Below are 23,624 nucleotides of genomic sequence, written 5' to 3' on the forward strand. Positions count from 1 at the left end.
TATAGCTTTGGCTTCTCCGCATCCCAAGCAGGCGGTAGGTTACCGCCGTACAAGGGTGCCGAGGACCTTCTGCATCTATCTCAGCGCTGAAGATGATTACTGCTCACTTCTTGGTGCCTATCTTTGCTGGGCGTCGCCGTGAAACGTGCAAAGCCTGAGCATGCCCTCATCGGTGAGACGCAGGCCACGGCAAGGGCAGTCCGCGGAGGACAGCCAGCTGAAAGCGACATGGCAGGGCTCTGACTACCCGGTGACGCATCAAAGAACACGCACGCTTGCATCTGCGATGCGCTGCATCAGGCGGCTGCACACAGACGGCGTATCACCCTGGCCATGTGGTAGAGGCAGTCAATGGTGGTGTGAAGGAGTTGGGGACAGGAAGGGGCGTCTCACGCGTGATTGGGCTAGACGCTAGCGTTACCGTTGGCGGCTTCTGCGCCGGTTGATGTGAGTTCTCGATCTCTCGATCCAAACTTTTTCCATAGCGACGTCATGCCTCATCTACAATCGCACAATGCCTGAGCGGGGTAATATTCACCTCCTCGCAGAGCACCCAGGAGTGTGAGGCAGCAGCGACGCGTCTTCTCGTCAAAGGTCAGCGTGCTCCCAGCTCGTGTGACCACGGGAAGTGGCTTGCCAGTGTGTTGTCTGCAAAACAAACGCGTTTGTCCACACGATCACCGTCGCCCGTATGCTAACATCATTGGGCCCCAGTGCCTAGTGCCCTTCCCGTCCTGCAAAAGCGGGGATTAACTGTTTATACTCACGACTAACAATGGGTGAAAGTCAGCCTTAATCCGCGGTGCCGCCAGCGCTTTGCTTTCCTTCGTTTTCCCAATCTCGTCCTCACCTCAGCCTCGTCGTGCAACACATTCACTGTCCGACATGCTGCTGTTTTCACCGCAACGATGCGACGCTCTCCTCAATCAGTCAGCAAAACAAACGGGCTCCATGTTTAGGCGTTTCTCCGTTCCGCTCTGGCCAGCCAGCCAACCCTCCATCCAACTCTCACCACGCGCACCCAAGCAGCAACATCAACCTGCCCGTCCCTCACCACCAAGAAGAGGACAGTCACCACCAAAAGAAAATACTACCACTCAAATGTCACACCAACCCGGCACTCCCCGCTCAGCGGCCTTCTCTCCCACGCTTGGAAGCATTCCAGAAGTCTTCGAGTATGAACCTCTCGACGCCCAATTCGGTCCTGCTTCACTGAACGACGCGCCCGAGACCCCAGCGGCTTTCTTACCCGAGGTTTCCGACCTGAGTCCGCCGACGCTGACCCGAGCGACGTCGTGGCCCGCCATCATCCAGTCACCATCCCGCAAGGTCGCCTCACCTTTTGCTGTCTCCAAGGCACTGCGCAAAATTTTGGAAGCCGATCGCGTCCGACGGAGGCGCATTATGAAAGTCTACCTGAAAGCTATCGTTTTCCTAAAGTACCTCTGGCGCGCTAACGAGCGCTATGGCAATGTTATGGTCACCACCGGCATGTACATGCAACGATGACCGACGCAAGCAAAAGTTGGGATCTTAAGGCGTTTTAGCATGGGAATGGCGCAAAATGGCACGACACGATTGTATTATGATTTTATGGGTTCCGACATAGCGATTGCATTGACTGGAGGGATGCATAGCCGCTGGCGTTTGGCATTGGAAAGGCGTTATTATTCCCAGGTGAACGTTGCTACTACTATGAGTATGACTGGTATCAGCCAGCTTCTGGAGATTTTGATCGAGCACTGTGGATACAGTACTATACCAAATGAGACTGTGTCAAAAGAACTCGCCTGTGCTTTTCGTTTCTTCACGCTGTCTGACACTATTCACTTACTCTTCAGCGATAAGGTCCATTCACGATACAGTGGTTGCATCACATACTCCAAAGCGCCATAATGTTCCGCCAAACCCACTCAGACTCAACCGGCTCGCTAGCAACGATTCCGAAAGACCTTCGCCAAATCGGTTGTATGAATGAAGGCGCAGCCACCTGGTTAAACGACGCACCTTAGCCCCCGTGAGACTTTGGACAAGCCTTACGACATCTGAACGCAAAGCAAATAGCAATCGACTGGTCACACTCCCTCCCTGAGTCCAACTTATAGACACGCAAGATGTCTTACTTATGCCTCTTTGGCACTTCGCCCGCAACGTCTGGATACACGGCCGACCAAAGTTCATCATCATCATCAACTCGTTCACTATCCCCTTCTAGTGACCGAACGAGTGCAAGCTCCTTCTCGACAACCACGACTTCCAGCACTTCACCGAAGAAACGCACGAAAACCATCGTGCACCCTCCATGTATACCTGTATGCAATAATGGCGCCCCAATCCAACTGCCTGTTACCCAAGAACGATCATCAAAACCTAGACGACCGACACTAGAAAAAGCGTGTTCTGCCTCATCGTCGGATGAGAGGCCGTCAGCATCGGCGTCGGCATCGACGTCGGCATCAGCCACACCTAAGCTAAGACCTTTGCGTCCCGGTGAACAATATGCAGGGAACATTGGCAGACTGGATGAAAGTACTGTAGCGGTTGAGGTTGAAATTTCCAGCGAGGCTGCTAGGAAAGCTGAGAGATCAATCTGGTATATACCGAGACATTAGGTCAGTCGAATGAGGATAGATTGGCGTGGATGTAGTCCAGTTATCAGTGAAGCGGGAAATAAGCTGATGCTCATACACGTTACCCTTGCAAAATGCTAAACAGGTCTGCAGCCTACATCAAATATGAAAACATGCCAAGTAGGTGATCTAACGGCGATGTAGGCTCCAGGCCTGTTCAAATGTTTCTTTGTATAAGGAGCATTATCTAACATCGGCTTATTCATATCCCAACTCCCTTAATCTCTCCTTCCAGAACTGCAACCTTGGTACGTCGCAAACATCGCTCCCCCCTCTTTCCACCCAAAGATCACCCACATTCATCGACTCCGTACCCGCCTCGCACATTTTCTCTATCTCTTTCCCCGCGATCAAAAGCCACTGTGTAGCCGCCGGTACATGCATGGCTGTATTCTCGCCCAGCCTCGTACTAGGCGAATGTTCCAGTGCCATGGCCAAAGTCACACGAGACAGTCTGGTGTAGTCTGCGAGAGCTGGTGTAGTTTGGGCGTCAGGATCATGTGCGGTAAGTGCTAGGAGAGTGTTGAAGTCTTTCCATTTCGTGGTTGCGACTTCAGGGGTTGCTGGGTTACGGATACTGTGAGTCCATAGCTCGGGACCTATCATGAAAACGTCAGCCATGAGATATATAGGGTGGCAGACGGCAGCATAGAGATTTGGCAAACGTACCCTGAAACTTCTCCGTAAGATGCATACTGAACCACGGTAACTGACTCCACAACCTCTTCCCTTCAATCACGATGACCTCTCCGACCTCGATTTTGGGTGGTGGCTCAAGGCCAGGCACATCCCAGCTCCTGGCCTCTGGTCCTCGGTTCACAGCATCTGGTTGTCTTGCGAGTTCAACGAGATATGCTACGAGTAGTTCCAGTTCCTTCAAACTAGTACAAGATTCAGCAGCCGAATAGTAGATACCAACGAGATCGGCTAGTGCGTAGCTGATGTCGTCTTGCGCTTCGACGAGGGAGGCCGTTGCGGAGGCAGAGCTTTCGGGCGATGTCTTGGAAGAGAGGAGCTCGTCGATGATGGTGATCTGTTGTTTAGATGCTGGAGTGGATGAGGGGTCGGAAAGCCATTTCTTTGCCCATTCGGTCGTCATGTTAAGAGGTTTCGATGAAGTCTGTTGTGCGTATGGAAAGGTGTGTTTATGAGCTGTATAGGTTTTCCAAGAGCACGCTGAGGTCTCAGATGTTTCCTCAAATCGAGTATACACCCGCGTTATCCGCATCAGCCCTTTCTACGCCCTTTACTCCACGACACACATTGGTTGGACACACCGAATCCGCCATATTGTATGACGTCACATGAGAACATGTACCGGGCACTTCATGTTAGCAGGAACGGCCACGAAGGGTGAACACTTGGTACGAAATGCCGATAATTGAGATAAAGTGATGTCTTGAACTAGTACAATGTTGTATAGCCGACGGAAGGCTGATCGGTCTTTCGCCTTGCGTAATGCGTTATGACCGATTGGTTGACGCGGTCATTTCCGGGGTAGCGCACGTACGAGTCATGTTGTTCCTGCCCAGATCTTCGCCACATCGCGTCTCCAACATTCACTCCCGTCTACCCCGCAAACTTGTCCCTCCATCAGACGACGCGTGTCGACAGCTCAACAGCATCGTGAATGATGTCCTCCCTATCTCTGACACCTGAAGCACCACTGTCGAGAAGCATTCGGCACTTTGAAGTATAGGGGTCCTTCTCCGCGTTATCAACCTCCACCCACCCTGGGTCGTTATACAGCCGAGGGAAGCATAGAGGGGCATGCCGAACGCCTATATACTAGCGCCATTGGTACTAACTACCGCGTGTACTGTTCTGATGCCTCCAAACCCTTCTCTCGATCTAGCTAAGACCCAATGTATCCTTTTCTCGCCCGTCGCTCTTCATGATGCGTGCCTTTGCGCGAACCATCTCGCGCCGCCAGTACAGTGCTCACCAGCAGTTACTTAACCAAAGACACCATAGGAAGTTCGCCTCCGTCAATGGGCCAAATGTCAAAGGTCTCACAGTCATTGACCACCACTATGAGTAATCGACAGTCAATCTATGGGGTTGCATGTAGCTAACCTTGGACCAGTGCGATCGTTGTGGGAGCCGGTGGCGCTGGCCTCAGAGCTGCTGTAGGACTCACCGAAGCCGGACTCAAAACCGCATGCGTGTCGAAGCTCTTCCCTACCCGTTCGCACACCGTCGCCGCGCAGGGTGGAATCAACGCCGCGCTTGGGAACATGACTGAAGACGATTGGCGTTGGCACATGTATGGTGAGCAAGTGCGCTATCCAAGATAGCTTTGGCTAACATGCGAGTAGATACCATCAAGGGGTCAGATTGGCTCGGTGACCAAGACGCGATACACTACATGACGCGCGAGGCCGTCCCAGCAGTCGTCGAACTCGAGAACTACGGCATGCCATTCAGTCGGACGAACGAAGGCACCATTTACCAACGAGCATTGGGCGGGCAATCGCTCAAATACGGGGAAGGCGGGCAGGCCTACAGAACGGCATGTGCAGCAGATCGTACCGGGCATGCAATGCTTCATACACTCTACGGACAGAGTCTCAAGGAAGGAGTGCAGTTCTTCATTGAGTGGTTTGCGCTCGACTTGATGATGAGCGAGGGCAAGTGCGTGGGCATAACAGCGCTGAATATGGAAGATGGCACAACTCACAGAATCTTTGCCCGGAACACGGTGCTGGCTACCGGCGGATACGGAAGAGCATACTTCAGTGCAACGAGCGCGCATACAAGTACTGGCGATGGGAGCGCAATGGTCTCAAGAGCAGGACTGCCGCTCCAGGACATGGAATTTGTGCAGTTCCACCCTTCTGGCATCTATGGCGCAGGCGTATGTCCACAGGAGCAACTACCACAAAGCCTCTCGACTGACGAATACACTAGGTCTTGATCACCGAAGGCGCTCGCGGCGAAGGCGGCTATCTTCTCAACAGCGAAGGCGAGCGGTTCATGGAGCGCTATGCCCCTACTGCGAAAGACCTGGCATCGCGCGACGTTGTCTCTCGTTCTATGAATCTCGAGATCCTCGAAGGCCGCGGCTGTGGACCGAACAAAGACCATATACATCTCCAGCTCTCACATTTACCAAAGGACGTTATCATGGAACGCTTGCCTGGGATCGCGGAAACAGCAGGAATCTTCGCGGGTATCGATATCACGAGAGAACCAATACCGGTGTTGCCGACAGTACATTACTGTATGGGCGGCATACCGACGAATTACCATGGACAGGTGCTGGATGTAGACGCGAAGAGTGGGAAAGAAGCTGTCGTAGATGGCCTCTACGCCGCAGGTGAGGCTGCATGCGTAAGTGTACATGGCGCGAACCGACTGGGCGCAAATTCATTGCTCGACATTGTAGTATTTGTGAGTACTTGAATCCCTCTAGTAATCTTGCTGTACATGCTGACCATGTTCAGGGCCGCGCGACAGCACTGCACATCTCTGCAAATCACTCCCCATCAGCACCACATACTCCAGCTCCCGACAACATCGGCCTCGACTCTATCAGCGAGATAAACACATTCGTAGATGCCAACGGAAGCACACCAACCGCCGCTTTGCGAAACGACATGCAAGCCACTATGCAGTCCACGACTGCCGTGTTTCGCACCCACGATTCATTATCCAAAGGCAACACAAAACTCGGCGATATCGAGAAGAAATACACCACAGACCTGCGCGTCACCGATCGGTCCATGATATGGAACTCCGATCTTATTGAGACACTCGAGCTGCGCAACCTTCTTACGAACGCCTCGCAGACGAGTAAGGCGGCGTTGACAAGGACAGAAAGCAGAGGCGCGCATGCGAGAGACGACTTCAAAGAGAGGGATGACGAAGACTGGATGAAGCATAGTCTGACGTGGCAGGGCAATGTTGGTCAGGAAGTCACGTTTGGTACAAGGGCGGTACAGATGGCGACGTTGGATGAGAAGGAAGCGGCGAGTGTGCCACCTATGAAGCGCTCGTATTGAGACCAAGGAAGACTTCTCGCTCGATTTGAGGCCTCCGCTTCGTATTTGGCCGCCTGTGTGGCGACCACGTACAACTTAACGTTGACATGAATCTATTGATTAGCCTTACTAGCACGTTCATCGATCCAAGCCACTATTAAAACGTCAAGATGGGTTCGATTCGTGTCTATCGTCTCCCTTGTTTCACGCGTTGTGCAATACGACGAGGTATCGATCCACGCAATGATGAGTAGGGAACACATATCATTCCAGCTATTTGCGCCGTTCGCCGTTGAACATAGTGTCGGAATTTTGCAAACTAAACCGAAATCCTTCGCATAACCTTTGATCTCATCATACACTGTTGTTAATTCGTGAAGTCCCAGATCCCAGCACTAACACCACTAATCATCCCAGCACACCTTCAAAGCTACACATGAAGTTAGCACATTTTCTGAAATCGAAACGTTAAGGTATCAGGAGGAAAGACTTACCACAAGGGAACGGAAAGTACATATCCTGGTTCTCCGTCAGATAGGCATGGTACGAGTACTTCTCCTCGCCCGGTCCCATCTTCTTCTCCACCTTGTGGATCTTGCCCTGCGGACCCAGCGCTGGGCGAAGATTCTTGAGTCGAGCGACTTCCCTGAGCATAGTCGTGAGCGCCATGCGCGTCATCGGTAGTCCGAGACACTGATGTGGACCGTATCCGAGGTGGATGTATGAGTCCAGAGAGCGTGTGATGTCGACTTCATCTGGGTTGGGGAAGACGTCTGGGTCATGAGACGCGACGCGTAGGTTAACGAAGACAGCATCACCTGGTTTGAGGTCTGTCGTCTTTCCGTTCTCAGTGATGGAGGTGGGTTTGGCGACGGCGCGGATGACGCCTGTCTCGCCGTTCAGACGGCCTCCCTCCATGGTGTAGTGCATCAGCTTTTCGAACGCTTCTTCGCTGTCGTCTTCAGCAAGCTTCTGGATCTCGGGCCAGTGTTTCTTGCCGTCGCCGAGGATGTAGTATTCGATCGTTTGAGCAAAGAGTTGGCCTTGATTAGACACCATACCACCTGCTGTACCGAGGATATGACCCCAAGTCAAGGTTTCTGGCGACATGCCGCTCTCTAGCAGTCGCTTGATCATATGCACGCCATAGAACTTCATGGTAGTTTCCTGAGGCCAGATCGTTGCCATGATACTGGACAAGATGCCAGAGTTTGCAATGGCCTGCACGTTCTTCTCGACGATGTTTCCAAGCAGTTGTGTTGCCTTCCTTGCTTTGACGTGCAAGGGGAAAGATGAAGCAGGATCCGCATCGAAGAAGATGAGCGCAAAGACCGACGACATGATGAGGTAGAGTTCAGCCTCTGTAAAAATACCGTGGGGTTGTGCGGCCGTCTTGAGCGGTAACATGAACAGCTCAGAGCAGAAGTGAACGTGGGCAAGATTGCCGATGGAGCGGATGATGTCAACTTGGTTGAAATCGGCAATCTTTACGCTCTTCTCTTTCAACAGCTGCCTGGTCTTGAGCGTATAGTAGTCGCGTACTTCCTTGTCCCACGAAGAGACGTAAAGGGCTTTGCTGACCATTTGCCTAGATTCGGCATTCTTGGGTCCGTCGCCAGCAAGCATGAAGTCGGCGGATGCGGGACCCATGATGTATTCCATGGCTCTACCCCAGACGACTTTGAAGGTAGCTTGGTCTTTCATGATATCGGTGGCGAGTTTGTACTCCTTGACGAAGTGTGGGTGTGCTGTTGCCACTGGTTTGCTAAAGTTGTACAAGTTGTCCTTCTTCAAATCGGTGAGAGCCACCTTCATCGCGGAGGGAACCGTTAGAGGGTAATGTGCGTACACGCTGTTGTACTTGAAGTGCTGTGGGAAAGCGCGAAGGAAGAGCTTGTAGAAGACGCATCCATTGTCAACACCAAGATCGCTATCAGCAAGCTGGTAGCCCCAATTAGTCAATGTGCGCGGGTTGTAGTCGTGAGTGTAGAATCGGTCACCGCGCACCAACGCTACCGCGTCTGAGAGAACAGCACGAGAGACGGTGTACCCTGGGCAGAGACCGGAACCTGGAGCCATGGGCTGCTTCGCATCCTCGACAACGATGCCAGGGTAGATTTCAACCTTATCGGGATGGTCGTAGAGGTGCTTGAGCTGTTCTTGCACATACTTGTCGGATGTGATGTCTTCGAAAGTATTGTGCGGCTCGAGCTTGAAGTATTTCCTGAACTCGTTGAGCGAGCCCAAGTTCCAGCTACGTGCTTGCTCGATACCGAGAACCTCGATAGCACGGAAAACAGCGGGAACTCTGTTTGGCCCGAAAGAGTTGGCACAGTCTTCAATGCTTGATGTCAGGATATCAACAAGGCCTTGGTCAGGTAGCGTGCCGGACTCGCTTCGCTCCAGATTAGCGAACTTGCGTTTCGATGGATCCGGATCGGTCTTGCTGTAGACTTTGTTCAAAGTACCAAGGAACTCGCCTTTGCTAATAGACTTGGGATCACGACCTTCGCCAAACATACCGTCCCACATCTCCTGCGTCCATTTCTCGTCGCGATCGGACACTGTAGAGTGCCATCGGTAAACGAGGTTGAACTCAGCTGAGACCTGGTTGCCAACACCCATGGGTAGGTTCGCTACCTCAGCGCGGGGATTCAGCTGCCAGTTGCTATCTGTGCGGTTGAGATCCAGAATGGTGCGGACGTAGTCGATCAGAATAATGTTGACGTAAAGGCCGCAGGTGATGAGACGACCAGTCTGAAACAGATCATTGTCGTACTTCTTCCATGCTGCATCGTACTTATCCTTTGCCTTCTTGTCGGCCTCAGCATCGCCAGTAGACTGGGGCGCTTCATTTGAGGGCTTCTTGAAGCGCCCTTGTTCATTGATCGCGGCCAGGTTCTCGACAGTGTAGTTGTGGAAACGGTTGAACATGATCAACATGGCGCCTACACCAGGGGGGAAGAACAACAATCGCGCTTCTGAGAAACAGTCAGGCTTGATCCTTCCATCGCGTCCGGTCCTCATCATGTCTTGTTCGGTCTGGTTACTCCCATACAAGGGCGACAGATCGAGGTAAGAAGATGTCATGGAAACGGCGAAGTCCTCGTGGCTCGTCCGGAAGCAGTCGTGGATGATGATAGATGCCAGATAGAACAGCATGCTCGAGATCCTGTTGGGATGCAGTTCGGCATGCTTCCTCGTCATGATGCTGTCGAATACGACACCCGGATCTGGGCGCGCGGGGGTCTGCATCTGAGATGGTTTGACCGTTCTAGCATATGGTGTCCCTGCTGCGCCCACTTGGGGGTTGACTAGACTGTTGTTGGAGCCATCTGCGGATCGATACTGGAACTTCTCTCCGAGGTACGACTGCGGTGGGTGTTGCAAGTCGTTCCATAGCTGCTCTAAGAAATTGCCTGTAACAGCGTCCCTAGTTTTGGATCCGTCGGGCAGCTTGGCGGCGGTCCGGATAAGACCCTCCATCAGGTAAGTCTTGTCGTCAGTATAGCCACCAAGCATTTTCTCCTTCTGGATCTCCAATAGACTTTGGATGTTGTCGACACCAAGGTGAGACATATCGCGAAGACTGCCCTCAATCTTCTTGTACAAGCTAGCCTTCTCTTCTGGGGCAATCTTGGAGCCGTCGCCTGTCTGGTCGGGAATCGGGGCTGCTGCTGCGCCTAGTAAAGCTGCTGCTGCTTTGAAAGAATTGCCGATTTTGTTTCTGAGTGTGCTGATCTCAGATGGATCGGCTGGTTTTGGTGGCTCCGCTCCTGTGCGGGTATCGACATGGGCGTCCCATGCCGCTTTCGCATCTGCTGTTATTGCAGCCATATCTTTGGGTAAGCTGGAAGGTTGTGTTAGTGGCATTCTCTCGGCTAGATCTGATCTTGCGACTGGGTTGAGAAGGGACAGTTTTCTTGGCGGGCAATCCGGAAGCCTCATCTTGCTCGAAGATCTGGAAATGGTAGGTGCATCCAACCAGAAAGACAGGAGCTACAAAAGGAGATAGGAGTGACAGCAGAAGGAGTAAATAAGAGATACCGTCGGGCTTACATTCAGTCGAACACCGTTCAGCGAGTAGTTGCTTTGTTAGGTACGCAACACAGAGTATCTTGTGAGGTCGCTTGTGTACTCTTACCGCCTCTGCAATCGACGTCACGATGTTCAACAATCTCGCCCGTTACTCGAAGTAGCAAGAACGAGATGTGACAGGCAAGAACGTGACGACCAGCCTTGCAGATGCAAGTAGTTCAAGCCGAAGAGCGCGCAGCCAGCCAAAGAAAAAGCAACGAGGGGTATATGTGCGCAACACCAGATCAAACGCTAACAGAACGATCGAAATGGTTCAGCACAAGAGGACAATGGGAGTGAGGCTATTGTTCGTCCCACAATGGCTCCTGCCTCAGTCCTCTTATACACGCGTCCTCACACGACCAGATGCGTAACTGCGGCTGAAGCTAGCAGTCCCTCTAGTTCTCACCGGGGATCGTCAAATCAAAAAGCGCCACCCAGCCCAGCCCGTCACAGCTGAAGAAAGGTCCTCTGCTCCCACCTGGGCATCGTAAGCCGCGGCCCGGCGTGCCCAAACACGGTAAATGGCCAATGGAGAGTTGTTGATTAGCCAGTTCGGCAGGTCGAGGTAGTGCTGCGGCTAAGGCTAGGGCTGATCACGAACGGGCTTGCCGGCTGGGTTGTTTGGCTGACCGCTGGTAGGCAGAAATGAGGGCCCGCATCATCTCAGCCTCGATCTGCCTTTTTGCAGGCAGTTTCTTGCAGGCAGCGAGATATTGAGCGTGATTTGCAGGTCGGTCGAGCCTCACTTGCTTATGAGTGTCGGTGAGCGTGCTTTTGGGAAATGCGTGGGTGGGGAGACGACAGGTGGGTGGCATGCTCTTCCCGCGCTTATGCAGGGTTTGTTCGGCGTTCATCGGGGCGATATGGGAGTGGCCGCCGGACGGGCAGATCCAACAAGCCATCACGACAAAAAAGCAAAACATTGGGTTGTGGTGTGCATGATGGTTGTACCTGGAAATCAGAATCGAGCACACACTCAATGTCACAAGCCTTGTCAATATATTGAGGTGCACAAATGAGTCAAGGACGTAAACTCATCACGCAGCTACATCGAGATCTGTCACCAAAGGTCCTTCAGCAAACAAGTGACGAACATCTTTAGTGTGATTCAGCTGGCCAAAGGCATCGGCGCACTAGCTACGGGTACCTGCGGAGGTGTCACCGTTTTGAGTGGGTGTGACGGCCTACGTCTTGTAGTTCTACAAGTCCGCCTCGCCGCAGCCTTAGCGGCTTCTGTTGTTGCTCATATATTGTTCTTTGTCTTCAATTGGTTCTCTTCTCGCATTCCCCATGTGCGCAAAGCCTCCCCACTAGCACCGCGCACCTGTCAAGTGCAGCCTCCTCAGTGAACCGGTACCCATCGCCTGATGCGTCATTCTACCAGATGCCGGGCAAGATGGCGTACCTCTTGCGCTTGTATTTGTCGCCAAACTCCTTGCGATACCTTTTCTCTTTCTTCCAGGCCCAAACACCCATCTGACCGACAGCCACGATGATGAAAATGACGGTGCTCAAGCTCCAGTTGACGAGGGCCACGCCGATCCAAGCCATTGCCTCGAACATGTAGTTGGGGCATGTGACTAGATCAAAGCCGAGTCCCCTAGGGATACCGCGCTCAGTGCTGCCTGGACGGCGCAAGTTCTTAAGCGTCAGATGCGTGCTGTAGTTGCAGACCTCGCCGATTGCGAATAGGGCAACGCCGAGATATGTCAGGAGCGGATTCGAAGGCTTAGCAGCCGGGCTGTTAGGGCCGTAGCTCCAGTATGCCAAGTTGAAGCCCGAGAGGATCCAGTAGTAGCCGCTGTTCTTGAAGATGTTCATGATGGGCATCGTGGCCGACGAGAAGCGGTGGACGAAGAGGGTCTCGAACTCGCGCTTTGCGAAATGGGCGACGCACATGAGGAAGGTAAGCTTCTGGAGCTGCGAGGGAGGCGCCGAGGTGCCATAGATGAGGGAGCGGCCGAAGTAGATGAGCGGGTGGATGAGGAGGGGTCCGAGGTATTCGACGATGAAGACGGTTCGCCAGGAGATCTGGGGACCTTGCACGTTGTTAGCCATCTCATTCGTCATCAGACGATATGTAGTTTACCAAGATCCTTTACATCCACAGCACTCTTGTTCCTCAGGCCTGTGTCGTGGACCGTGACATCGCGCACATTGTTGATCGGCGAGCCATCACTGCCCTTGGTAACCCTCAATCGGTGAATTGAGAACCTGGAGGCCTTTGCAATTTCCTCAAAGATTTGAGAGGCGGTCGCATCGGACGGGACGGTGATGGTCTCGGGGAGATTCTTGATCGGGCGGCCTATAGAGGGGTTAGCCAACAGCAATCAGAACGCGCTCAGCCAGGCTAGAGCCAACTCAATGAACAGAGAGAACATACCACGGGGGCGCACGACGAGTGTAAGGGGCGACGCGGACATGGCTGCGTGCTACGTCAATCGCCGTGTTGTGCGTGAACTTTTGGCAAGGTCGACGATATTCCGACCGGCAGCCTCGGCGTACGTACAAGCTAGGCTCAAAGGGGCCAGCTACTTCGTCACTAGGGGAAGCAACCGGACAGAGTTCATGAGCATGGAATTGCGCATCTAGCTGATTTATATTGACGCTGCATCGAAGGCGAACTACATGGTCTCTATTTTCATGCATCATGGGATAACATTTCGACGTGGTTCTCGTGACCTCATGCTCTTCATCCAAGCTGTACCACTACCTGCCATGCGACTTCAGGGCCCATGCATGCGACCATCTCGCCAATGATGCCCTTGATCGAACGGGGGTTCTTCAAATCGCTACCTTCCCAAGAGACAAGATCCTATAGGTAGTTAGTATCGATTGAAAGTCATTCATGCATGGGCTGCTCGCGTACCTGAGCTTCCGCCATTTGTCCACGGACCCGGATGGGCATGGTGGCCAGGTCAAGTTGCTGTTCGATTTCTTCGGCTGTCATGAGCCCTGGCACCTTTAAATCGAACAACGACATGCCGTCGGAAATGGCCTTGCCACCTTCGACAGCTGTTGGTAGAGGATAGTCGGAGTAGTCGTCTTGATCTGCAGCAGCATTCGTTTCTGCATCCCCCTTTTGCCCTTTCCTACGACGCTCTCGAGACATGGAGACATAAGACTTCTTGTCTAGCAGAGCGCGTAACTCACCATCGAGCGGATGCCACTCGTACGTCTCAGGATCTAAAACATGCTGAGTTTTGTAGTCGCCCTTGTACTTCATCTTAACGCAGGAGTGGATGTAGTATCCCATGTAGTAGTACTGGTAACCACCTTCGAGCGCCAATGATGCTTCTCGTAGCGCACTCAGCTTTCCGAACTGCCATTGCTCGAAATCGGAATGATAGAGCAAATAGACACCGCTAACGCAATGAGGTAGCAGATCGAGGATGCCCATCGCAATGAGTCGTCCATCGAGTCGGTAGCATTGGTGATATGATCCTAGGAGCTGCTCTTTCCCGTCGACAGTTCTAGAGGTCTGTTTCAACGGCGAATCACATAAGAAACGCTTGAAACCCGATTGAGAAATCTCATGAGGTTTCTCTTTGTGTACGTTTTGCTGATAGTTCTTGAACAACTCATACTTCTCGGGCGTGAAGGCTGCCGGTTCGAGTGTCACCTCGAAGCGATGTGCGGGTTCAGGTGGGCGCTTGACGTTCTGGAGTTCAGTCTTGTGAATCTCACGGCTAAGGTCAAACGTGTTCTTGACACGAGCTTTCTCCCTGGGAGCTGTTAGTCTAGTAGGAACTGCACGGTGTTTTTACGCACTCTTTCGATATTGGGTAAAGCCTAGAAGCCTCTTTCATATAAGCCTCGCCTAGCACGTAGTCATTCCAATGGTTGACTGCCTTCCTCTGATCCTTCGAGGGCTTGAAGGAAGCGACGGGTAGACTAACCTCGGGTAAGCCTCTAGTCGGATGTCTCTGCAATACTGCTTACCGAATGGTGTAGTGCGGACAGCAGTGTCGCAGCACGTCGGGCTTGTAGAAGATGGTACCAGATCTAGAAGCCGGTATCAGCTGCTGTTATGGGCATAGTGCTGGGATGCAAGGTGCTTGCAAACATGCGCCGTGCATGAGTGGGTCGTTACCTTCTCCAGCCGCGGTCCACGAGGATCTGGTAGACCTCAACGGTCAAGCTTTTCGATGAGAAGTAGTAGCTTGCTCCTAATCGGGTAAGGTCAGCCAGTGCTCTCGGCGCTCAGCCTCGTTCCGATTTCCCCCGCTCCATGATTATGCGACAGGGCGACCATGGCGATGGCAGCATTGACTATGCGCTGTGATGCAATTCATCTGGCGACGCAGGATCTACACTCTGCGACGTCTGCCGACGCGTAGACGATGCTTGGCGGCGACGCATCGCTCGAGGCATGGGTGGGATCGGGCAGAATTGCACGCGACGCGGGGGCAGCACGTGAGGGCAGGTAACCTTAACGGAACATCAAATGCAGGCGGGAAAAGCGCCGGCTGCAACATTGACGGCCATTGTTCGTGTGAGAAGGCTTGACCGCTCTGACAGCGGTCTGCAGGCATGGCGATCCATCCATGACGGAGTAGGCATGACTATGAAAATCCACGTACGAGAATTGGCGGTTCTACTGCCATTCGATGCGTCTTTGCAGTACCCGCACGACTCACTACTGTAGCCTGGAAACGACCGTTAGCAACTCGTCCATGGCAGGGTCCGGATATGCCTGTCCGCAGTGCTGGGAGCAGCGAAGACGGGTTGGTGGCCAGCCAGACAGGCACGAGCCGGAACCCAGGGAAATGGTTGGAGCAGAAGATACCGAAGGGCGTCACACTGGACTGCATGAGGGCAGCATAAGCGTGGGAGCTGGTGGGGGTAGTGGTCCGAGGCGGAATCGAGCGTCGTCGCGGCGGCGAGCGAGGACAGCCGGAAGGGGAATGAATAATAGCTCCTTGTCGTCGCCCGCTTGCTGGAGATCAGGGCTCGTCGGACTGATGGTGTCGGTCGAGGCGGTCAGGGGGGCTGCGACGATGTTCTGGCGGAGGAGCGCGGTCGGTCGCGGGGTCAGGACACTCAACAGCACGGCGGAGGTGTTGTATCACAGCGTGCAGGGCGCGCACCACGAACTCTGGCCAGCGTCTACACGGGGGCAATTGCGCGTTTTCTAGTGGGCAATTCATCCCTTAAATGCCTGTACGTCATCCAGCGGCCAGGCAGGCAGGCAGAGAGGCTGCAGGCGGCGCGCTGGTCTCGCGTGCCCCGCCGGCTCTCGCTGCAGCGCCCTGGGCGCGCAGACGGCCAGTGTCTGGCGCGCGCCGGCTCGATCTCTGCCTTCTCTGGCAGGGCGCCGGGGGCTTGATTGCAGTTTTTGTGCAGATATGCGCAGCGGTGCAGAGGGTGGCAGGCACCCCGGACAAAGCTCCTCTTGCAGGCGGGGCTTGGCGACAGGCGTGACGCTTCCGCGAGCCCTTAGTTTCCACGTAAAAAGTCCCTGACCCGAACCACCTACTAAAACATCCATCCACCATGCCGAACTTCTTTGCTGCTCGCAGGCTCCTTCAACATCCTCAGCCCCGTCATCCGCGGGACTGAGCCTTGCTCAGCCCTTTTGCCTACCACATCCGCCCCCTTTACACTTGCTCCCCACCACTGCCCCGTGAAGCCACACGCACACTCGCTGTCGGCTCGGCTTCATTTCAATTCACCGCCTGGCTCGCCTCTGCTCTTCCGACCAAGCCCCTCCTTGACTTCTGTGGCCGTCGCGTCGAGCGAGTCGCATACACGCGGTGCCACTTGATACTATCGCGTCTCTCACAGACACCTCAGCGCCGACATGGCCGCTACCCAGCAGCTGTCGATGCAGTCGCGCACCGGTCGCGTGAACCAACGTAAGTCTGCTCACGAGACCCCACAACGAACCCCAAATACCTGAACCTGTGCCGCGAATCTCTCCCTACTCACCGCTTTTAACTTTCGGCTGATTGGCGGCAGGCTATGGATCCCAAGGCGAGCGCCTAGTCGCCGGCGTTGTCCCGCTTTCTGCCGACAAGTACTACGTGCTCCTCATCCAGTCCACCAAGCGGAACGGATGGGTGCTCCCCAAGGGCGGCTGGGAGACGGACGAAGCGACTGCCCAAGATGCCGCCAAACGCGAAGCCTGGGAAGAGGCCGGCATAATATGCAAGATCAACTACGACCTCGGCCTCATCCCTGAGAAGCGCAGACCCGACCAGCTCACCTCCCAGGCCCCAAAGGCCTCGTACCATTTCTTCGAAGCGACTGTCGAGAAGCAAGAAGCTCAGTGGCCTGAGCAGCACAAGCGGAATCGGAATTGGTTCAGCTATACCCAAGCGCGACAGGCCTTGGCGGAACGACCCGAGCTGCTCGACGCGCTGGACCGGTGTACCATGCACCGCTCATAGATGGGTGCGGGTGCTTGCAGGTGCGCAAAGTCGCATACGAGCACCCAGAGGAATCCCAGACATGACCTGGGACCTCGCAGGTCTTTGCATCTTATTCTTCTTCTAATACTGCATCAATACGGCATCTCAAAAGCGTCGGGGGAACTATAGACATTGGGCATTGTATTGTCTACTCTACATTTGGCGTTGTGGTCGCTTTTCGAAAGCTAGAATGATGCATTACGGCTCTAGATACCAGAGCGCTGGACCAGTTGGTTCGCATCAATGCAATGCAGCCTTACCAGGCAATCTCCTCTCCATCAGTGCGGTGGTGTGACCACAGTCGTTGATTCAAAAGCAATATGGTGTCTCTTGACAACTAACATCGGCCACATTTCGTCCAAGCAACTCTACAAGCGACTCGTTACAGTCGGATGCTTACACTTATATCAAGCGACAATTGTTGGGGCCAGAAAGAGAACCGTCATTCCAGATTGCATTACATTCATCATGTCATATCGCATACTCACTCCACGAAGTCAGCTCTACTATCAATAAGCTGTTCTCCCCGTCTTGACCGTCTTCAGCACACCCTCATCCGCCAACTTCTCAATCATGTTGTAAAGCACAAAGTCGCATCCCCTCTTTACTACCATGTTAATGGTTACAGGCACCATCTCCTCATGGAACGTAACCTCACTCCGATACGGCACCTGACCAATCGGAATCGTGAAATCGGCACACCCAAATATCGGACATATGCCCGCACCAGTGATCTTTGCCGTCGGTGGTGTGACAGCTAGGTAAGAAGCATAAGGCGAGTCGTTGAGATCCTTTTCGCGGTAGGAAGGCAAGCCGCCGGTGCCGATGTCGTAGAGCATCACAGACTCTGAACACGATTCGGGAGTGCTGTATTGGAGTTCCTTCTCGTACCACTCTACGGCTGTGTTCTTGGTCACGAGTGCTGCATCGTAGGTCGTTTGGTTGGTTTCCGATTCGTCGAATGCGAACCAGCCGAGTCGTCTTGCGGGATCGATTGGCGGGAAGCGGCCGTCGAAGAGTGCGGCCCAAGCGGTTATCAGGGGTTTCCCGACAACTTGCCATGAAGACCATCCGTTTATTGCGCTGGTCGCTTGCCCCATCCTGGTGAAGTTGCTCGCGATGGGGTCAGAGAAATTCTGGACTGTGGCGGTGAAGTTGAACTCCTTGACGGTCATGTTGAAGATCCTAGAGATATTCGCAATGAAGTCTTGTAAGATCGGTTCTGCGGCCGAGTTGTTGAGCGGGAGATAGTCTGTGGGGTAGAGAATGGTCTTAGGGAATGCGTTCGTGTCTGGGACGGAAAGCGGTGATAGACCAGTGATGGATGAGTTCTGATAGAGGCTGGGTGTGTACCAAGACTTGCTGAATTTGATCCATTTGTAGGGTTCGCGAGAGAAGACTCCTGCGGTATCGGTTGCAGCACCCAACGGGATGACACGCTCGAGTGATATTAAGCCCTGACTGGGACGTTGTCCATATACACCGGCTACTGCAGCCGGTCGCCTCATCGAGGAGCCGGTGTCGCTTCCTATGGCGTAGTCAAGCCAATCGTACGCAGCAACGGAGCAGCCACCACCGGAAGAAGAAGCTGAGCACGTGAGCCATCCATCACCTCTCGGGTTGAACGGGTAGTGCTCGTCTTGCCATTCCCAAGGATTGGCACCGGAAGCGAATTGAGCGAGTTTCTGCTTTCCAACGACAACACCTCCGAGACCGAGGATCTGCTGCACTGAAGGCGCTGTGCCATTCGAAACGGGCGTGATGCGAGCCCATGCCTGACTGCCACCAGAAGTTTGCAAGCCCTTGACATCGTACAGATCTTTGATTGCAACGCGCTCTCCAGCCAAGGGCCTGTCGTCTCCCCAATAGTATATGCGTGAAGGAACACTGCATACTCTGTTAGTTCGTTATCTTAGACGATCAGATGGCTACCTACGGAATCATGGGGTCCCAGAACTTGGGCAGGAAAACACCGAGCGGGTTGTGATTTTCCTGCCCATCATTCGCATCGTAGGCTCCGAACAGGAATGTGCGGTAGGTATCCGGGTAGAGCCGATATACAGTCGCAAAGCTTACGGAGCCATCTTCGACTGATGCGAGGTATGGACCAGCCGGAATGTCGATAGCCGATTGAAGCACCATTTTGCTCATTGAGGCGTCTGCAGTCACCGAGGCATCCACGAAAAGCATGCTCGTGTTGAAAGACGCAAGATAGTCGGAAGCGGATGCATCCAGTGTCGACTTGACGCCCGAGGAGAGGTACAGTCCGTCCAGAAAATCATGACTGAAGACATCGTCGCTATCAAGATATGACGATATCACACTTTCCAAGACATCCTTCGTAATTGTCGTCTCGTTTGTCTTGATGACGGTGATGGGGATCGATGTAGCAGAGCCGGCCGGAGTTGTGCAGCCAGCACTCGCCTTGGGGTGTTTGGTATTGGCCAGGTAAGAAACATTCCCAAGCTCAAAGACAGCATCACCGTAAGGGTTCTCTAGAACGAAGCTGTAAGGGTTCCTCTTGATAACAGGAGCGGCCGAAGCGGAGATTGACGCAAGAGCCGCGGTCAGCAGTCCGGAGAGGAGGAAACGGCCCGCCATGATGAGCGGTCGGTGGAGAGCACACCTGCAGAATCTGCGGCCGCCGTTGTTGCTTTTATATACATCTCGGCGGAGCCGTAGTTCAGGCTGGTACGACACCCCAGATAACGAGGCCTACAGAGATGCCTCTTTGGTTCATGGTATGAGTACCACGCTGTTACCGAAGCTACTAGTGACTTGGCGAATGCGGGCTCAGCCCGCATCTCCACAATCGATGCCTAACCGGATGCAAAATGCCGACCTTTTGCTTATCGCATATCGGACGGCATTCATAGTCATCAGGTTGGCATTTGTTATCAATCTCTCCGGCGTGTGCGGAAGTGCGAGATGCTTCGCGTCGGCTGAGACGCGCCGATTGCTACCTCTCTGGGGATAAGGCGACCACGGGAGCAACCCACGATGCAATCCTCATAATGCCGATTGAGTTATTGCGATCAGGTACAAGTCGCTGATGTGGTGCTCTAATATGCAGCCGATGGCGACTATCGCGAACGTTGTAGTGTTGGTGCTCCTTCCGCATATGAGTGATGGATGTTCCTTGGGGTCCGAACGTGACTTCTCCACAATGACTTCATCGGAAAGCTGTTTCTTTTGACCCATCAACAATATTGTTGTGCGAACACGAGCGACAGCGCGTCTGAGATCCAGCATAACGCGCGAACATCCCAACCACCGTAACAGGAACTGACTATGAACGTCACCATCCCGGACCCGCTTACGGTCCTACCTCCGGAGATCGTGCTCCGCATCCTCGACTTCACGCCCGTGTCAGCCCTAGGATCGCTTACTGCCGTGTCGCCCGCCTGGCACCAGTTCATCGACGGAACGCATCAAGAAGCCATCTACTCGTCGCCGACTAAAACTTCGCAACCGCATAAGACCTCGCAGCCAGCTGGCGGCGCGCGCGACTTCTCGTTTGTCAACGACTACACCAGCTTCTCCAAGCTCTTTGATGACATCACATCATGGAAAGACCTGTGTAAACGACAAACGCTGCTTGAGCGAAACTGGAACTCACCGCAACCGACCACTCGCGAATCCATATTGCAGGTTGGCAATCATGCGGTATGGAGATTCAAGGCTGACTTCAAGCGCCGCATTTTCATCTCGACATCTCATGCAGGCGGCTTGTACGTATCAGACATGGATACGGGTCGCATTTTATGGCAACTGCCTTCAGCTCTAGACACGACTGAGGATCACGCCGTCAGACCCTATGCGCATCTGGAGTATCAAGACGGAATGGCTGCCTTTGATCGGGAAGGAGATGCAGTTGAAATTTGGCGGACAGATCAAGAGGGCACTGCAAGAGGAGAGTTCCAACGCGTTGCTGTTCTGGATCACGATTGCCAAACAAGAGGATTCCAGCTCTCGTACTGGACACTGGTTGTGGTCTCAGTAGAGGGCCAGGGCTTTGTATACGACATGAAGCAGAACCCACCAAACCTAATTACGCATCTGGAGATCGAGCAAGATGCAGTTGGTCATCTAGATCAGAACGAGGACGTGGTTGTATACTCCATGGGAACGCGTGGCTATCATGTGTATGAGAAGAAGTCTGGACAGGCTCTGGGAATCTTACAGCCATCGCAATGTACGGAGAAATACCATGTCGAGCCATTACCACCTACCGACCCTCCTTCCTCGAACGCAGCACTGGCTGCTTTGCGCTATGGCCGTCCATCACGACGTATCTTCCCTCCTTCAGCACCTCGCAAAAGCCGTCTGACGCCTATACGTCTCGGCAAGGGCCCTCTTCCAAACGCATCTCGCGACCCCAACGAGGAAGACGAGTGGGGTGCCGGTATGCTGGACCGCAGCAGCAATCTCTTTGTAGGCTTCTCACGTCTGGGTCGTGTCTTTGTCTGCTCCGATCTCCGCAAGGCATTAGAAGACGGGTCGAAGAACTTAGCCAGTGTTAGTCAAATTCTGGAGTGCGAGTCTGATGGTTCAACTTTCGATTTGGGTGGATGGCTTTCTGCACGGAACCATCGCATTATGTTCGAGATTCAGAACAGAGTGTATGTGGTTGCGCTCAGCGAGGAGGATCGCATCAGTGTTGGAGACGAGGCTGAGGAAGTGGGCCCTTCATACTCCTTCCTCACGAGCTCGGCGCCGCAGCTCGCGGTGCCAGTCAGCTTCATGGCGCTATTCGATGATGCTATCATGACAACATACGCGGTAAGTTCGCCGCTCAAAGTGAAGAGGATGCAACTGCTAACAATAATAGACACTCGGTCAACGACGGGAAGAAGGAGGCAATGGACGCATCTTTCCGACAAAAGCAATTCGCATCATCAGCCTCGCGCCTAGCCTTGAAAATGACGATAAGGCGACTACCGAAGTCGAAGACCCAATACTCGCCAATTTATCGCAGCATATTGAAAGACCACAAGACGAGCTGTTGCGCTTGCTGTTGATGTTCGATGAGGAGCCGAGCGATGACGATGATGTCACTGGGCTGGAAGATGAGTGGGTTGATGAGGAGGAGACGAACTGAATCTGGACGTCTTGATGAGATCGAACAACGGCAACCTCATGCATGTAACCAAATTTTCTGATGGGTTTCCATCGCTTATCGTTGATCCCAGGTCGGTGCGGCAGTACCCGTGACTGGCTACTCTCCTTTCGCTCCATCACTAGGCCAGACCCCTTGCGAGATGCTGTGGCAACAACTGACTTGCACACTGGCTGCGTAGCATGGCACTGGGTTGAGAAGTACTTCAGCCATGCTGCGTTCCGAGGTTTGCTCCGAAAGACCGTGCGTAACCGAAGGCAACGCTGGCTATATAATAAACGCATCTCCTGCTAACGTGCAGCGCGCCAGGCTCTTGAGTGCAGGTTGGCCAAGCCGGACACGGTTAGCGCGACATCTTTTTTAACACCGCCTAGTGTGAGAGCGAGGAAGCATGGCAGGGTTGTTACACGGGTATATACAAAAGCTCGGGATTCGCGACAAGATGGCATGGACAGAAACTCGAGGCACAAACAACGATGCACACTTTCCAACCTTTGTCAATAATCGTATCCGTCTCCGATTCCTATGCCAGGATGAATTCATCGTGCACTTTACTGCTCTTGAGCGCGCACATTATTTCCTCCTCCCACGCAGCCGTTATACCACACGCTGCGCAGCGGGACTCAACCACGGGGGCAGCTGTCCAATCACATACCCTGTCGATTGAAGCGCTGCTAACGCTCATCGGGGTTTGCGTAGCTGTTCTCGGTTTCGCACTCACTCTAGTGCTATCGTGGCCTAGCTTGAAATTGCGAAGAGGGCTGTCAACGCACATCTCCCTTCCGCTCTCGTCCCGTGTCGACAGGTACTCCTCCGCGCACAACAATGAAGTCGACCTCCAGATGCTGATCGAACATAGTGGACTCTGCCATTCCCCTCATCGACGGCCACGGAAATTCTACTGCCCCTGTTCACCCGTCCGGACCCTGGACTTACGGCTTGAACGGCGACGAGATTCCGCAACCGCAACGCGTGCAGTCGTGCTACACCGAGCAACAACGCGCACTGATGCGACGTACACGCACTATGTGAAGGCTCACGTATCATGCGAAAGGCTGAATATACAGTCGGCACCAACGGGCACCATCGTCGTTCCGAAGTCCTCCTAAGAGAAGCTTAGAAGCTTAAAAGCAAGATCACCAGGTGTTTCGGTCTCCATTGGAGGCGGGCTTCCTAGTTTTAAAAAGGGGTCGTCTTCATTTGTTGCTAGCGCGTTCTCTTTCGTTGTACGATATACTTTGCGTTTCCTTATTTCATATACCCGGGTCACGAACTCATCATGTCGGCGCGGATCCATGTAGAGCATACTTCTGTCACCTGTTCCTATCAAAATCGATTCTTATTAAAACCCGTCAGCCCGTCCACCAACTTAGCTCGATTGGCTTGGAAGTTCCAGAAA

At 53.5% G+C, this 23,624-nt stretch overlaps 9 protein-coding genes across 9 annotated transcripts; 4 read left to right on the plus strand and 5 right to left on the minus strand.

Moving 5' to 3' along the window:
• Positions 1–1,101: 1,101 nt before the first annotated feature.
• On the plus strand, positions 1,102–1,509 carry J4E84_001953 (uncharacterized protein; the record flags this gene model as incomplete). Its single annotated transcript, XM_049384582.1, has 1 exon — positions 1,102–1,509. One exon carries the CDS (start codon positions 1,102–1,104, stop codon positions 1,507–1,509), a length of 408 nt encoding a protein of 135 aa, XP_049247938.1.
• A 1,633-nt stretch (positions 1,510–3,142) lies between these two features.
• J4E84_001954 (uncharacterized protein) lies at positions 3,143–3,729 on the minus strand (the record flags this gene model as incomplete). Its single annotated transcript, XM_049384583.1, has 2 exons — positions 3,143–3,207; positions 3,300–3,729. The coding sequence occupies 2 exons, from the start codon at positions 3,727–3,729 to the stop codon at positions 3,143–3,145; spliced, it is 495 nt and encodes a 164-aa protein (XP_049247939.1).
• A 1,165-nt stretch (positions 3,730–4,894) lies between these two features.
• SDH1_1 (succinate dehydrogenase flavoprotein subunit) lies at positions 4,895–6,634 on the plus strand (the record flags this gene model as incomplete). Its single annotated transcript, XM_049384584.1, has 4 exons — positions 4,895–4,901; positions 4,949–5,487; positions 5,541–6,023; positions 6,077–6,634. 4 exons carry the CDS (start codon positions 4,895–4,897, stop codon positions 6,632–6,634), a joined length of 1,587 nt encoding a protein of 528 aa, XP_049247940.1.
• Positions 6,635–7,081: 447 nt separating this feature from the next.
• On the minus strand, positions 7,082–10,450 carry J4E84_001956 (uncharacterized protein; the record flags this gene model as incomplete). Its single annotated transcript, XM_049384585.1, has 1 exon — positions 7,082–10,450. The coding sequence occupies one exon, from the start codon at positions 10,448–10,450 to the stop codon at positions 7,082–7,084; it is 3,369 nt and encodes a 1,122-aa protein (XP_049247941.1).
• Positions 10,451–12,070: 1,620 nt separating this feature from the next.
• On the minus strand, positions 12,071–13,116 carry J4E84_001957 (uncharacterized protein; the record flags this gene model as incomplete). The annotated part of the gene is made up of 3 exons (XM_049384586.1): positions 12,071–12,732; positions 12,783–12,998; positions 13,077–13,116. 3 exons carry the CDS (start codon positions 13,114–13,116, stop codon positions 12,071–12,073), a joined length of 918 nt encoding a protein of 305 aa, XP_049247942.1.
• Positions 13,117–13,385: 269 nt separating this feature from the next.
• J4E84_001958 (uncharacterized protein) lies at positions 13,386–15,507 on the minus strand (the record flags this gene model as incomplete). Its single annotated transcript, XM_049384587.1, has 6 exons — positions 13,386–13,508; positions 13,563–14,418; positions 14,465–14,587; positions 14,636–14,698; positions 14,787–14,862; positions 15,483–15,507. The coding sequence occupies 6 exons, from the start codon at positions 15,505–15,507 to the stop codon at positions 13,386–13,388; spliced, it is 1,266 nt and encodes a 421-aa protein (XP_049247943.1).
• A 989-nt stretch (positions 15,508–16,496) lies between these two features.
• Positions 16,497–17,085, plus strand: J4E84_001959 (uncharacterized protein; the record flags this gene model as incomplete). Its single annotated transcript, XM_049384588.1, has 2 exons — positions 16,497–16,551; positions 16,655–17,085. The coding sequence occupies 2 exons, from the start codon at positions 16,497–16,499 to the stop codon at positions 17,083–17,085; spliced, it is 486 nt and encodes a 161-aa protein (XP_049247944.1).
• Positions 17,086–17,615: 530 nt separating this feature from the next.
• J4E84_001960 (uncharacterized protein) lies at positions 17,616–19,707 on the minus strand (the record flags this gene model as incomplete). The annotated part of the gene is made up of 2 exons (XM_049384589.1): positions 17,616–18,993; positions 19,043–19,707. The coding sequence occupies 2 exons, from the start codon at positions 19,705–19,707 to the stop codon at positions 17,616–17,618; spliced, it is 2,043 nt and encodes a 680-aa protein (XP_049247945.1).
• Positions 19,708–20,397: 690 nt separating this feature from the next.
• J4E84_001961 (uncharacterized protein) lies at positions 20,398–22,207 on the plus strand (the record flags this gene model as incomplete). Its single annotated transcript, XM_049384590.1, has 2 exons — positions 20,398–21,888; positions 21,938–22,207. 2 exons carry the CDS (start codon positions 20,398–20,400, stop codon positions 22,205–22,207), a joined length of 1,761 nt encoding a protein of 586 aa, XP_049247946.1.
• Positions 22,208–23,624: the final 1,417 nt, after the last annotated feature.

The sequence above is a fragment of the Alternaria hordeiaustralica genome (assembly GCF_023758085.1).
Source record: "Alternaria hordeiaustralica strain BMP 2776 chromosome Unknown scaffold_2, whole genome shotgun sequence".
NCBI lineage: Eukaryota > Fungi > Ascomycota > Dothideomycetes > Pleosporales > Pleosporaceae > Alternaria > Alternaria hordeiaustralica.